This window comes from Chinchilla lanigera, unplaced genomic scaffold (genome assembly GCF_000276665.1).
Source record: "Chinchilla lanigera isolate Chin_1 unplaced genomic scaffold, ChiLan1.0 scaffold00017, whole genome shotgun sequence".
Taxonomy (NCBI): Eukaryota; Metazoa; Chordata; class Mammalia; order Rodentia; family Chinchillidae; genus Chinchilla; species Chinchilla lanigera.
This window is the reverse complement of record NW_004955418.1, coordinates 26,487,834-26,504,025: the sequence shown is the minus strand read 5'-3', so window position 1 is coordinate 26,504,025 and position 16,192 is coordinate 26,487,834. Positions and strand designations below refer to the sequence as shown.

At 38.2% G+C, this 16,192-nt stretch overlaps 1 protein-coding gene across 1 annotated transcript in view; it reads right to left on the bottom strand.

Annotated features, from left to right (window-relative positions):
* Positions 1–16,192, bottom strand: part of Edil3 (EGF-like repeats and discoidin I-like domains 3) — a gene marked incomplete at its 5' end in the record, with an annotated part of 289,245 nt that overhangs the window by 176,528 nt on the left and 96,525 nt on the right. Inside the window, 1 exon segment of the mRNA XM_013513061.1 lies at positions 241–354. Coding sequence (XP_013368515.1) covers positions 241–354 — 114 coding nt within the window.

Genomic DNA, 16,192 nt, shown 5'->3' with positions numbered 1-16,192 from the left:
GTTTGGATAACTGAGGACCTGTGACATTTTTTTCAGGTCACAGACACTATACTCACATGTTCTGTGTTCCGAGACGTGTCAGGTAAAACATGCACACTTACAATATTAAGAACAGCAAATATAGAATGTGCCATTTCAATCAATTATGCACTCTGGCTGAAAATGATATTGATTTTGGCCCAGATTCCATAATAATTGAAGGCGGTACAAATAAAATTACATATATATGTAAATACTTACTATACTGACAATTTCTTCCCATAAATTCTCCTGGGCACTCACAGGAATAATTAGCAACAAGGTCTGTACATATTCCACTGTTTTTGCAGGGCTCAGCTTCACATTCATTTATGTCTGAGGAAAACAGAACAGAGAAAGAGGATTAGCAGTAAAATTACCAAGTGCTGAAGGTATTAGGCATTTTAGATAAAAATGCCCCAATAACGATATTCTGTGAGTATTTGTATAAGAGATGTATCAATACAAAGGCTGCTTAAACCAACAGTTAAAAATCAAATTAAACCAATTTTAAGGAGAACTAAAAATTTAAAATGAAAGAAGGCCAACAAAACTAAGCCATTCTCTAGTTCTGAAAATACATAGGAACAGTTTGGGGCAAATATTCAGCGCATCCTTAGAATTAAATCAAACAAACTACTCCTGATGGAGAGATGGATTGGTTTCACTTACAAGATCTAGAAACCAGCCTGCAGCAACAACTGCCAATTAACACTGTCTCATTTCATCTTAATTCATTAAAATTCTAACTGACAGAGATGTTTTAGTTTCTAAATAGTTCCTCTTTGATGAATACGATGAGAAGCAAATTAGAGCTAATAGCTAACGCTCATTACATGCAAAGTATAATAAATGTAAATGATGATCACTTCCTAATCTCATTCAGGAGATGCTAAAGTTAGGGTGACTAAGGGATCTACCTTTGGTGTATCATTATTAAACATGATGATACAAAACCGCATAAGATAGAATTCGTTCAACAAATTACACTCCTTTCCATGCTGATTTTAGAGAAAATGAGTGCATTTTTAAAGCCAAAAGGAAACAATGAATTCAGTCAGATATCAGTCTCTGATATTTACAAATCTTCCCATCCAAGGGTGGTATCACGCTGAGTTCGGTGGAGCTGGTACAGCACTTGGAAAACACAGGACCCCTTCCCTCTTTCCCCCACCATTGACTCCATGTTCCCTATCTGCTCTGGATCTCACACTCGGTTGCTGTTGGGTTTTTCATCATCTTACAAACCTCAGCGGCACTACTTGGAAATGATCTGCCAACATGTCTTTCACCCTTCACTTAGCCAGATGGCCAGCTTCACACATGGAGACCCTGTCCTGCCCTGTTCCGCAGTTCCAGAAATGCCACCCTATAGCTACAAGACCAACAGTGCCAGTAAATACTTCCTGGTAAACTTTTAACAAAAAATAGAAAGAGCAATGTGAGCAAGCCAACGTGCATTCAGATTTCAACAAGACTTCCGGTCTTGTGTATCAAAGGCATTCCTGAAGCCCCGACTTGTCCCAGCCACTTAAAGCGCTATGATCGCTAAAATCTTCCTCTCGAGAAAGAACAAAGGGAAAGTACTAAAAACTGTCTGTCTGCCCTTTCTTTCAACTTCTTTCTTTTTAGCAGCATCTCCTGCTTGCTGAGTTGGCCACACTTTTATCCAAAGCCCAGTCTGAAGAGTGTGATCCAGGTTTCCTTAGCTAGGCCATGACTTTCCCCAAAGGCAGCGTCTTTTGGTTCCACTTTGTCCCCACTTGAGCATACAGAAAATTCATGACTGTGTTTATCAATCATCTAAATAATCTGCAGCCAGGCATGGTGGCGCACGTCTGCGATCTCAGTACTCAGGAGGCAGAGGTAGGAGGATCGCTGAGAGTTCGAGGCCAGCCTGGGCTACAAAGTGAGTTCAAGGCCAGCCTGGGACTGCACAACGAAATCCTGTCTCAAAAAGACAACAACAACAAAAAATTATAAGACTCTAAATAACTCAAATGATTTATAAGGACACACATCCTTTAACAATCTCTAAAATGAATTATGTTTTAAATTATGATTGACTCCTAAATTTGTGCTACTTTAACCCTCCAGCAAAAGAGAGAAGGAGGATAAAGAGGAAAGAAAGGAGAGATGGGGTGGAGAGAGGAAAGGAGAGAAAAAAACAAGCATGGTAGAAAGGACCAATGTGTAATTTAGTTCTCTGGAAAAAGTTCTGTAATTTTCCCACTGAAGCTTTGCATGTATCGTGAATACCATCAGAGCTAGGTGTTGTGGCTTAGAAGTTGTAAAGGAAGGCACTTTTATAGTCAGCAGTGTGAGAATGACCAAGAATTACACGTATGTTAATAATGAGCATGCACTGGTGTCTGTCCTTAAATCTTCCACGTCTTTACACACCGACCAGCATGTAAAATATGTGCACGTGCATGGAGCTGTGATGAATCCACCTTTAAACTCTTTTGATCACAAGGCCAGATCTACAATCAATAATGCAAGTTATAAGCAGGGGCATCTGATTTGTTTATTTTTTGACATGAACACATCTATTACTGTGCACTCCTCCTGTGGAGCTGGTGCATATACATCACAGGTCTTAATTCCTTTTCCCACTTCCTTTCCCTCCCCTCTAGGTCTCTCCCTCACCTCTTGATCCCCTTTCCATTTAGAAAGATCTGTCTCCCTTCTTCCCATTATCTTTCTTTTATTTTATTCTTTATTTACTTGTTCAGATTTCTCATATGAGAGAAACAGGACCACTTACACTTGTGTGCCTGATGTTTTTACTTAACATTATGGTCTGAAGGTGCACGCATCTTCTCACAAATGACTCAAGCTTATCACTCTTTACAGCAGTCTAGTATTCCATTGTATATAAATGCCACACTTTCTTTATCATTCATCTGCCTATGGACATAGAGTTTGCTTCCAAGATTTAGCTATTGTGAATTCTGCTGCTATAAATGGGTGTGCTTGGATAATGATAATATGCATCTGATTCTTAAATAACAAGCTCTCAGTTCTGAGAGGTTACAGAAAGTGCAATGAACTGGATTAGCATTTGGTGAAGCGGAAACACTGCGTGAACACATTCAGTTTTTGCTAAAGAATGAGCTGCCCTTTAATTAAAATGAGGTTTTCCAATGTTTTCTTGTTAAAAATCAAGAAGTACTTAAATCTAAATTCACAGAAATCCAAATGCTATTGTAAATGAATTCAAATCTCTCACACTCTAGCAGAGCTAGCGAAACATTTCTACACGTGTACATACACAGTAACACATGTGCTCAGAGAACAGAAGAGAATTGCACGGCGGCGATTCCGTGTTAGAAAACAGCGTTTTCTCTCAGCAGTGACAGCTATGTGCACTGTGATTAACACTGCAAGCAGTCTAAATGGAAACTGACCCCAATTTGTGTAAATCAAGTTTAATTAAAGACTATATATAACCATTCACAGACTCTAATGCAATGAAATGAAAATTAAACATTTTTATAATAAATCACGTACATTCCTATGTGCCACAGATCAAATCATTAGCATCTCTGGAAACAAAGCCCACATTGATTCTAAATTAGAGTGGGATACATCACATAGTTTTGATAACTAGGAAAAATCTGACACACACACACAAAAGAAAAATCTGACACAGCAGTCCTCATATAAAATAAGAATGTCCATAGCTGGTTAGCTTTGTGCTTCATTTCTAACAGTAATTATTATATTTCTGAGGTCTTACCTTCTATGACAACTTCATAAAAGCTGTTATATAAAAATAGCCTCACTGAAAATATGATTTTATAATCAGGACAATCAGCTGAGTCCTGACACACAAACCTTTGCTACCTACCAGGTCGTGACGAGGCAAAGTGACCACGAATGCAATCGTGTGGCTCACCCTGACTTTCTGAGAACTGTGTTTCTGTTCAGTTTTGCTTTGCTTTTGGTGAAGAAAGAAGATCACAGAAGCAAGAAGCGGGGAGGAGGTGAGGCGTGAACAGGTGAATGTCTTTGAAAGAAAACTCGAAGTTCTCAATTAGGATTCCTTGGCCTTTGCCGTATTGTAACTAATCTCATAGATTCATTCATTTTACATCCATAACTTAAGACATTTTATGACTGTGTTGTTAACTAATTTTCTGCAGATTTGTCAAGGCGTATTTGGATTTGACCCTATTTGGCTTAGGCTTTTCCTTACAGAAATAAAGTCAAACCATTCACAATCTGGAGATTTCACCTTGGGGAGCTTCCTCCAGTCATTGACCGATATTTCATATATTCATTAAGAGTAAGTCAATATTCATCCTTAAAATAGTTTATAGTGTACACAGAAGGACTGAACCCTGAGTTTTATGCAGTTATTCCAGGTATTTGTCCTGGATCTATGCCAGGGCCGAAAGCCCTATGATGGTGACTTCCTAGCAGCAACTTGTCCATTGATTTTTGAACATTATATTATATATTTGTTTTTAATTTCTATTTTCAATAAAATAGAATAGATTTTCTAGGCACAATGCATTCTACAAAATCAAAGTACTTCCTTTCTTGAGAAAGAAATTATATTTGAATAATTGGTCAGCCTACTTATCACTACAGACTCCATTAGCTGGGCGGAGATAAAAGGAAGATTTTTAGAATGTGATTCCTTTCACCTCTAGAAATCTTAAAAGTTAATTAATCAATTAATTAGTTACTTAATTTCTTTTCAAACTGCCTCACATTTGCATTCTGCAGAGGAAGAACTTGCTTTCTTGTTTCAACTATATCCCAACCCACCCTTGAATTCCTTAAGAGTGCCTTCCACCAGTGATGGTGAACCTGTTAGAGCTTTCAGTGATGCAAATAGCCTGCTGTGTATGCATTCACCACCACTGCCTTCGCTGGATATGGAGAACACAGAAGTTACACTTAATGGTCAATGTGGCCAAAATACTTTGAATACTGAACATGTTTTGGATGAAGATATCCAATCCTTCTGGGGACAGAAGTTCACTTAACCTCTTCCTTAAGAAATCGCTCTCCTTTTCATTCCATGAATATGTACTGCTGTAGTTTGGGGGTTATTGCAAGGGGAACAATATAACACAGGACACATATTTTATAAGATTATTTATAACAGTCACCCAAAGAATCATATACAAGAGAGTGCAGGAAATCTGTCCAACCACTAAAGACCAAAGAATCAGCTGAGGGCCTGGATCCCACAAAAATATCCTACATGAGTTCAGCTGAAGACCTAGAGCCCATAGCTATGCCTTCCAGGAGTCCAGCCAAACGTATAGAGCCCATGACAATGTGTCATGCAGGCCTGTTTCACAAATCTGCACTGGGAAGGTCCAAAGCTCAGTGGTCAAAGGTAGAAAGTCTGTGCCAGTGGGATGAAAGATCTGTGCTAGCAGGCTGAGAGATCTAAACTGGAGCCAAGAGGCAATGCTCAAAATAAGAACCAAAGCTCCCCTGAAAAGTACCACAGCCATCTTCAGCAACAGTGAGGTCCTGAGCTCCTCCAATGATCAGGACAGCCGAGTTCCCATTGGAAAGCCAATGTGACAAGCTTCTCCAGGAGACTGAGCAGTGCACCATCTTCCCCTCCACAGCCAGGAAGACATGCTCAAGGAGGACCAGAGCTTCCCCAAAGTGAACCGAAGCCATTCTCAGTGACAAGGCCCGAAGCTCCTTGGACAATGGGAACAGTAGAGTTCATCAGGAAAGCCAGCACGACAAGCACCCCTAAGAAAACCAATAGCTTCTTAACAGCTTCCAACAGGCTCCCAACAGCTTCTACCAGCTCTGGACAGCTTCTACCAGCTCCCAACAGCCTCTCTCAGCTCCCAACAGCCTTCCCCTTCTTATTTAGTTCTGTTTCTTATGCTGTTGGCAACAGTGCTCAGGTGGGCCTCTCATACCCAGAGCCATGCTTATTAAGTTCAGCTGGGTGTTACAAGTCGTACGCCAGTTGTCAATCCATCACCTGTACCAAGCTCCACAGTCATCAAGAAAGCACACTGATTCTTTAGTTGGGCATCCTTACTTTGCTTCTACAAGGACACTGTGGGTAGTGTCTGCATTTTTCTTTTGTAATACAAAATGTCTTGATTTCCTTATTCCTTTCCCTTGTGCTCACTTTCCTCCTTACAGTACTGGTACTGACTGCTAATTAGCCAGCAAAAGCTTACTTTCATGAGTCTACTATTTTTGATTCTCAACAACACATTCTCCCTGAGCTCTCCATTAACTATCAAATATTCTGCAGACCTCCCAGGAGTGACTGTCTTTTAAAATTTGACCTTTAGTATTTTTTCCTATCTAAATCCTAGGTTTTTTTTTCATTTCTCTTTTAAGGCTGAATGACTTAATGATAAATTTCTAGAAATATTGTTTTCCCACTCATGTTGAATGCAACTATGTTGTAATCAGAAGTACCCACAGGATACCCCAGTCATTGCTGGAACAAGTTCATATATTTTTTTAATCTTGTATGCTTGAACTCCCTTTTGATCTGGAATCCTGCTTTATTACTACTAATTAATTTTATTTTATTTAGTTTTTGTATTATTAAATTTATCGTTACAGTTCAGATGTACATGTGGGTCACATTCATCAGAGGGAATTTGTGCCTGCACACCATATATCTTGGTACCTTTGTTTTCCCATTCCCCTACCCTCCCATCAACCCCTCTTCCTACTAACTCATTTTATTTTATTTTTTTTTTTTTTTGGTTTTTCTCCGGTACCAGGAACCGAACTCACGACCTTGCACTTGCCAGGCAGGTGCTTTTGCCGCTGAGCTAAGTCCCCAGCCCCTCCTACTAACTCATTTTAAAGCAACAAATTAATATCAACATTCTCCAATCAGAAAATATTGTGCACAAATACTTTGTAATGATTTATTAGTAACTTTCACTTACAAAACACAATAATGTGAAAAAAGCTCCAAACCTAAGACATACTTATCCATAATCTTTTTCTAATATAGATCATATTCTCCATCCATCTCTATCCTGGCATTCAAGCATTTATTTTGATTCAAGCATTTATTTAGATATTTCAAGATCTAAATTTAGAGACAAATAATTTTCCTACTATGGTAGTATCAGGGCTGGATTCCTCAGCCTTCTGTGATGGGTCTGTATAAATTTAAAGTGAGGCCTTTTTTTTGCCAGTAATCAGATGTTTGTCTAGTATGATAAGATGATTACTCCAAAGTACTTGTAAAGTTGAAAGCAGAAGAATGGCAGTTTAAAGGAGGAGTAATCAAGAAAGTGTTACATCTCTAAAATCAAATATTTGATGACTTGGGAAACATCCAGTAGAAGCTAAATAGAACACTTGACTTCTTTGGTGAAAAATTTTGAAAAAGAGCAAACTATCTTGAAAGATGTTAACTGAGTCACATGCACCATAAAAACTTGCCCGGCTGCTAAGGAAGAATTTGGAAAATTGGAGATTCAAGAAATCGTCAACTGTGTACTATAACAGAGATTCCTGAGACTGATCCAGATAACAGAAATGGATTCCATTAAGAAAATTGGAGATTGTGCAATTCCTCTTCTTTTCTTTACTGTTTCTTCCTCTTCCTCTAATTTTCCTATCTTTTCCTTTTCTCTCTCTCTTTTTTAGGAGGTGGTGGGTAGATTCTGGAAATGAAATCCAAGCCTTACTCATGCTAAGCAAGTATTCTACTACTGAGCTATATAACTCCAGCTCAATGCTTCTTTTAAAAGTTGGAGCTTTCAAAACCTATCATTGTGAAAGTTATGTACCCAAAGATTCTGATTTCAATTGTCTTGAGTGGGATGAATGAAATAATATTGTTTTGAAAGAAATTCAGGTGATTCTGAAGGACACTCAGGGTTGTTAAACACCAAAAAGAAAATGAAAATCCCTCTGCTTACACACTTTGTCCACTCATTTATCCATCCATCCATCCACCAATCCATCCATCCACCCATCCATCCATCCATCCATCCAAGCATCCATTCATCCATCTTTGGTTCTGTAAAAATGCAAAGATTGATATGTCAGGGTCCCTTATGTTTGTCAAGCCTTTTATAGCAAAGTACATACACAAGGGAATAAATAATCAGTTGCAGTGTGAAATGACAAGTCCTGTACTGAAAAATGCAATTCCTCAAAGGAACTACAAGTTTTGGAAACTAAATTGGTCTTGAAGACTGAGAATGTGGATTTTTGGAGGATGATGAGGCAAACTATGGTTGAGTTATATGGATTTACTCTGTAATTTTTTTTATATCTGTGTATCTAAAGGTAACTTCTCACTATCACATAGTTCTTTGTTGGAAGTACATAAGCATGTATTTTGTATTTTCTTTTTTTATTGTGGTGTATTATCATTCCTATATTTTGCATATTCTAATTCTTTATCCAAAATTAATAATAATATTGTCAGTTCACTTGCAACTGTTTCTACTTACAGCATTGGACCTCGAAAACGGGTGTTTGGATATTTTTCCATAGTGAATTATTGGTAACTTGAAACTGGCTAGTGGAGATGGTATTCATGTTGGGAGCATAGCAGAGAGCCACCCAGCTTGCCTTCATGCATTCTTCCATTCATCCACTCATTCATTCACTAAAACCATAATGAACACCTCCTCTGAGTCAGGCACCAAAACACTGGAATGGATATATAAGTGAAGAGGGATCAGTTCTGCTCTAAGAGCTCATCGTGTACCTTATAGCATTATGGACAAAATGTCCTGTGATTTTAGAAGAAATAGTGTTTTTACCTAGAGGTGTTTGAGAGATTTCTTAAAAGAAATAATACGTTTTCCTGGCACTAAAAGGATAAGCAGGAGATCTTACTGAGGTGTTAAATTGGTAAAAAAAACATAAAGAGACATAATGTTTTCAAAGAAAAGTGAGGACCTTCTGTGTCTGGAGCATGCACAAGGACTGTGTGGGGAGGTACTGTGAACAATGCTTATCAAGCAGACAGGTACCGGCTTCTTAGGACCTCACGAATCAAGTTAAGGAGTGTGAGGCTACTGTCCTGGGAACCTGGAGAGTTAGATGATTCAAGACATTTGGAAGAGGAAATGAGACTGAAGAGGGATGTGTTTTGGAATGCGCATCCTTAAACTCTAAAATTTCATTACTGATAGATTTTGAAAAGATAATTTACAAAGTCACAAGGGAAATATGCTGAGTCCACTTTATTTGGACAACAGAACAACCCCTGCTCTGAACATTTAGCTTGATTTTCATTGCGTACTGATGTTCTCATATTTAGCCTTGTCAAATCAAACAAATAAAAATATAGGACATCCATGAACTATCTGCATTGTAGGTATAAAATATTGTTTACCTGAAATGGGCGTCTGTTACTTTGTTTAAAAAATTTACTTAAATGGTGAACAAGAATAAGATGTGTTGACAGTCTCTTCTCCTTTTGCTAAGCATTTTAATTTTTAGCATATAGCTGTGCTTTTCCTTTTGTATATTCAGCACTCCCTCAGGAAAACCACCTACAGTTGGAAATCATTATTGACACACAGTCTTCCTTATGTTCTCGCTCAGACTAAAATTTGTTTCTTGCTGTCTTGGTTACTTTTCTCTCATTGCTGAGACAAAATACCTGACGTCCAAAATTAAAGAAGGAAAGATTTATTTAGCTCACAATTTGTGGAGGTTTCAGTACATACTCGACTAGCTCCAAGGCAGACTGGCACATGGCAGAGGGCAACAGATCATGGCAGCAGAACACAGCAAAAGCAACAGAGCAAAAATGGGAGGAGTGGCCGCAAGCAGCATCTTTCTCTCCCTTACATATGCAAACTATCCACCCCAGGGCACACGTAGCTAATCACCGTTTTGGAATATGGATCAAATATCTAGAAGTCTGCTGCATGACTGCATGAGGATTTGGGGGGACATGCAGACACAAACCATATCACTTGCACCTGTACAGCAGTTCAAAATCTTTAAGGGTTTACCTCTTGAAAGTTCTAGTAACACACATATAACCAAACTGCACTTCAATGGATTGGATAATGACTCACACATCCTCCTGGTTGTAGATTCTTAGCTAGATATCAGTCTTTGTTCTTGTGTGCATGCTATGTACTAGTTAATATGATCATACTTGTTTAAGGGATGAGAGAATGGGCAATATGGAAGCTGAAAGTAAGGGTAGTATTCCCAGAGCCATTTGGGTAGCAAAACCGAGACTGAGACTCAGAAAACTTGCCCTGAGTATCTCTGATACTCACCAGTACGGCTTATCATCACCAGGAAACATCAATACAGACTCTTACCTAACATTCCATGTCTACATTCTGTTGTATGCGGTCAGGAAGAAATGCACAGAATAACACACCATTCCTAATCTCCTGTTGTTTATGACAGTCAATATCATACATTTTTCCTCCAAATCAAAGATTACAGTCCTGAAAATAGTTTAGGATATTCCTTTTTTTTTTTTTTGGTTTTTCTCTGGTACCGGGAACCGAACTCACGACCTTGCGCTTGCCAGGCAGGCGATTTTGCCGCTGAGCTAAATCCCCAGCCCAGTTTAGGATGTTCCTGATGATTTTATCTCTCTTACAAATTTTCTCCAAGTCATTAATGGTTTGGGTTTAGGGAACATGCGTTTCTAATGTTACTTCTCAAATCCACAACTATTTGTCTATGTAGGAAAGGATTTCTTTGGCTCTTACATTCTTTTTTCTTTTCTGGTGCTGGGAATTGAGCCCCCTGGCTTCACACTGGGCTGTGGTGCCAGTGGCTTCTGGTTTTATATTGCAATCTGAGACAAGAGCTTAGTAAGTTTGAGTAAGTCACCAATTTTCCCAGGCTGGTCTCACATCTGCAGTTCTCCTGCATGGGCCCTGCACCTTACATATATATTTTTATGTGCCTTTTAGTTTTGTATTCAGATGAAAGGAACCTTTTTTATTTTTAAATTTCCTTTCATTACAGAAGGCCCAAATATATTGTATACCCATGCGGTCAAAATAGTTATTTTTACCGACAATTCACATTATTTTAAGGAAAATATACATATAGTATGGTATCAAAATTAGTAAGTTTTAATGAGCAAATCTAAAGAATTGCACAATAACTACCAAAGTCAAGCACCAGAATTCCACCACCACTAGCAAGGCTTTCACGTTCTCCTTCCATACCCAGCCTCCCCTCCAAACCCGTCAAAGGCTGTCAGTGCTTTGCTTACTATGGAAACCACAGTCTTGCTCTTTGCATTGTTTACAGCTTTGCCACTGAAGCATAAATCCTCGAGCAGTACCATCTCAGCTGGTCCACGTTTGTGCTGTGAAGTTGAAGAGCGCTATTCTGCATGTGCTGTTTGAGGCTTCTTGTAGACCCTTGCTGCAGTTTCCTGCAGTGAGTTCATTTCCACTGTCGTAAAGTGTGTCAATGTAAAATACACCACAGGTGCTTTTCCCTTCTGCTGTTAATAGTCTTTGTGTTGTTGGAAATACAAGCATCCGAGAACACACTTGTTAATGCCTCTTGATGCATAAGAGTAGAGAATTCTTTCTGGGTACACCTGGAGTGAAATGCCTGAGTCCTGAGGAAGCATATATTGAATTCTAATAGGCAATGGCAACCGGTTTTAAAGTGCTTGAATGAATCTGCCTCCCTGCAGCAGTTTAATTCATAATCTCTGTAAAGATGTGAACAGCATGATGCTTTCACGTAACCTCTATTTCATTTTACAAAGTTGTCAGCAGACAGGCTGAACACCCATACATCTTTAAAGAGACATTTCCACCAAGAGGGCCTTTCAAGGGAATGCATTCAAACACTCCATTACCAAGTTAGGTTACATTTTCTTTAAGGAAGTTGACCTTGTAGAACATAGATTGTAACTTATACTAAAACTGGTGAACCAAAGACAAGTTGTAAGCATGGAAGCACTGCTATGGTTAGGTAATAGGAGCTAATGATACACATTTTCATTTTGTAAGCTAGAAAACATGTCATTTACCCATTAAATTAATTTCTGAAAAAGAACTTTGTAAGTGTTCACAGACAGATACAGGAAGACTCAGCTAGTACAATAAAAATACTTTCTACTTCTATATTGTGTAGTTTGGAGTTTTTGTAACATAGGCATAATTAAAAATGCTGTCCCAAAGTTGGGTGTGGTGGTGCACACCTGTAACATCAGCACTTGGAGGCTGAAGCAGGAGGATCACTGTGCATTCAAGGCCAGTATGGGATACAAAGTGAGTTCAAGGTCAGCCTGAACTATATAGGAGAACTATATAGGAGAACTATATAGGAGAACTATATAGGAGAACTATATAGGAGAACTATATAGGAGAACTATATAGGACACTTTTTCTCAAAAAACAAACAAGCATATAAACAAACAAAAACGCTGTACTAAAATATGGATTATGTAATACTTTTAGAGTAATTATGAGAATTAAATGAGGTAACAGTATGAAAAAATCTTGTAAACTATAAAGACTGCAAAAAAAATAGTCATAGAATAAAATAAACTTTATTCATATTATTCTGTGGCATGCTCCTTGGTTATGTCACTGAAGAAAAAGGTAGGTAAAATTCTGACGGTACTTTTTCTACACAGACACTTCCTTTAGGAATGACCAAAGCGCATCACTGTGTAGGATTTTCGTAAGTGCTGTGTAGATGAATAGATCTGGCTTGGAATATTATGAAAATCAGCCCTGATGAACAAACCTTCAAAGCCCACGGAAATTTTATCCCTCTTGATAGGAAAATTCAACAAATAGTTTTAATATATTTATTCCCAAAATAATGGCGTTCAATTTTTTATATTAGTACGTCAGGTCCATAAATTTTGACTTACAGATGTCTGAGAGGTACAGCTAAGAGATTCGAATCATAGTGATTAAATGTGGTCAAGGCTCTTTTTAAAAGTCTTAGGAGTTCTAATCCCCACCAAGGTGAAAGGGTTGGACAGCTAGATTTCACTCAGCCCAGAATCTCATCTTGGTAATTCTAGGGCAGCTGTGGGGCTCCTGGCAGAGCCACTGTCCAGAGCACTGAGGAGGAACCCACTCATCAAGAAGCTACTCAGCGCTCAAGGCCAAAGCAGTGCTATTTACATTGCCATTACTGTTTACATTTCCGGTTTTCTCTTGCAGTTATTGATAAATTACCACACTGGCATATTTTCTGCATTAAAAGTAATAACGTTGGGATTTCAGGGAGCTGGTTCTCTGGCCAAGATATTCGTGACCATTTCTGTTAGCGACAGTAATTAGTTCTTGTCTGAAAAACAATGTTCAAGTGACAGCAATGCTCACAATTCTGGACATAGGAAAATGATACCAGCAATAATCCGGGTCAGCGCTCCAGTTGTGTGGATTTAGGGGGTAGGGAGGAAGCCAGGCCTAGGGTCTAGAGAGGGGCAATCAGGGCAAAACTTGGCAAAGTCTCAGAAGCCCAGTGAGAAGGTTGTGTATGTGAATTAGTACAGCCACTGTGGAAACAGAATAGGGGATCCTGAGAAAATGAGCAGCAGAAATATTATATGACCAGAATCCCTGCTAAGGCAGGAATATTCAAACCAAATACTGCCAGAGCTGAGGGTGCCCACATACACCTGTGATCCAAGCACCTTGTGATGCTGAGGCAGGATGGTACTTCAAATCCAACTTGAGACCCTACCTCAAAGTTATTTTAAAAAGTCATTAAAAGAAAGGACTGGGGATATAGTTTAGGGTGAAAGCCCTGGGTTCAACCCCCAATACCACAAAAACAAAAAGGAAAAGAAAAGGAAATAAGTGTGCTGGATCTATGTTCACTGCACCATTATTTGCAAAACCTAAGAAATGGGATTCATTCAATGCCCATCAACCAATTAATGGATAAAAAATGATATAAAATGGAATACTATTGAAGTATGAAAAGAAGAAAATCTTGTCATTTGTGACAATATGGATAGAACTGGAGATCACCATGATAAGTGAAATAAGCCAGGCACAGAAAAACATCACACAGTCCCACTTATTGTGGGACCTAAATTGCTGGGCTTGGAGTAGTTGACAATGGTATGGGGCTTCCCGAGGCCAGAGGCAGGGGACAGAGGGAGAAGAGGGCAAGTTGATACTAATTTGCAGTTAGGATTAAGAAATTCTAGGGTGTTGTCACAGGAGGAACCAAGATAATAATTATATTTTAAAGGTTTAGAAGGGATTCTAAATGTTTACACTATAGAGAAATGGTGAGTGAAGAGACAGACATGTTTACTTCGATTTAAGCATCACATTATGTATACATGTATTAAAGCATCCATCACATAGAACTCCATAAAGATGTGTTTTAAATGCTTATGCATCAGTTAAGGATATTTTTTGTGATAAGGTGGGTTGCATACAGGGCACTGGTGTCCTATCACACATTTAGCAGAGCTCCTAGCAGAGCTTCCTTTTGAGGAAGCTACCAGTGAGAGAATCATCTAAGGGTAAAAGCAGAAGCATTTGGAACCTATATTGGGTCAGAAAAACAGACAGGGTACATCAGTAAATTTGGAAAGTAAATTAATTCTTGGAGTATTGGACAGAGGACCAGCGTCTTCCCTAAGAAGTGGAGGATAATTAATCCTGGACTAAGCACCTTAATCAGAGCCACTAGGGAATCTTTTAAGCAAGATCCAGAAGGATCAAATGTGCATAAGGAAGGAAGCTGTGAAAGGCAAGTAATTTCAGGAAGACTCAAATACATTGGCACTCGACAAGGTAGAATTCATCTCTGGAATCCAATAGGTATGAAAAAGAGCAAAGAAATCCTGTATGTTAGAACTGGCACAAAAGGGATACTAAAACATTTACTGAAACGGTATTCCACTTATTGAAAACGTTAGGTAGACACATAGAAATGAGAGCCAATTAAATTTCAATATATGTAAACTGCAATGTGGGAGACTAAAATCCAACAGTTTAGAGATTGGAGAAAAAGAGATCAGTGCCTCTATAAGACATGCCCGTAGAAAATACGCTCAATATGACACAGAGTAAAAAAATGTGGGCATCACTGTATTGTGGGATATGTGGATGTAGCCTGAAATGATGATGCAAAGCCCTAAAAGGGAGAAGCACAAACCCATTTTCATAATATCTAAAATGTGTCCAAATATGAAGAAAACTATATTATAGGTGCAAGGAGCTCAATAAGAACTAAACACATGTAAAATATGAAGAGAAGTACACAAAGACTTATGATAGTTACAAAAGATATCACAGAAGTTATGTCAATAAACATGGTTATTTTAGCCATTAATGGTTCTCTGTACACAAAAAGAAAAACAAGAACTTAAAGCCATAATTCACCCCTTATGCAAGAATTCACTCAAAACAGACTGCAGACCATGAAGTAAAATTTAAATCTATGTGAAAAATCTAAAAAAAGAATTATGAGAGGAAATCTATTTGGACTGGGTTTAGAAAAAAAAGTCTGTTCTGGCATCACAAGTATTAATCATTGAACATGGATCAATTGTATTTTGCCAAAATTATAAACATCCACTCTTCAAAATCAGTGTTAAGTGAATTAAAAGCCAAATGACCATTGACAGAATATATTTCCAAATCAAATATCTCATAAAGTACTTGTATCTGCAATATATAAAAATTATTACAACTCAATAACAGGAGAACAAATTACTCGGTAAAAATCAAGCAAAACACTCTAATTGACACAACACAAGAGCATGTACTTATGAATAACAAATTAATACATGTGCAGATGTTCAACATCATTTGTCATGAGAGAAATACAAATTGAAACCAAAGTGTGATATCACTACAAAAGCATTATAATGGCTAAATCTAAAGAGAAGACTGCCCATACCAAGAGTTGTGAGAATGCAGAGGAATTCACCTCTCACACACTGCTGGTCCTATATAAATAATACAAACATCCAGGAAATGATTTGAATTTCTCTAGTACTTAAAGCTACATCTTCCATATGATCAAGCTACACCAGTTCTGGGCTTTTACTCAAGAATAGTGGAAGAGCATGTTCACACGGAAATATATGGATTCTCATAATAGTTTTAGTTAAATTAACCAGAAACTTGACATCCATCTGTTAATGAGTGACTAAATAAACTGTAGAACTTTCATACAATTGTGTAGTGCTCATCAGTAAATAAGAATGGGCTACCGACACAAGCACCCACATGGAGGAATC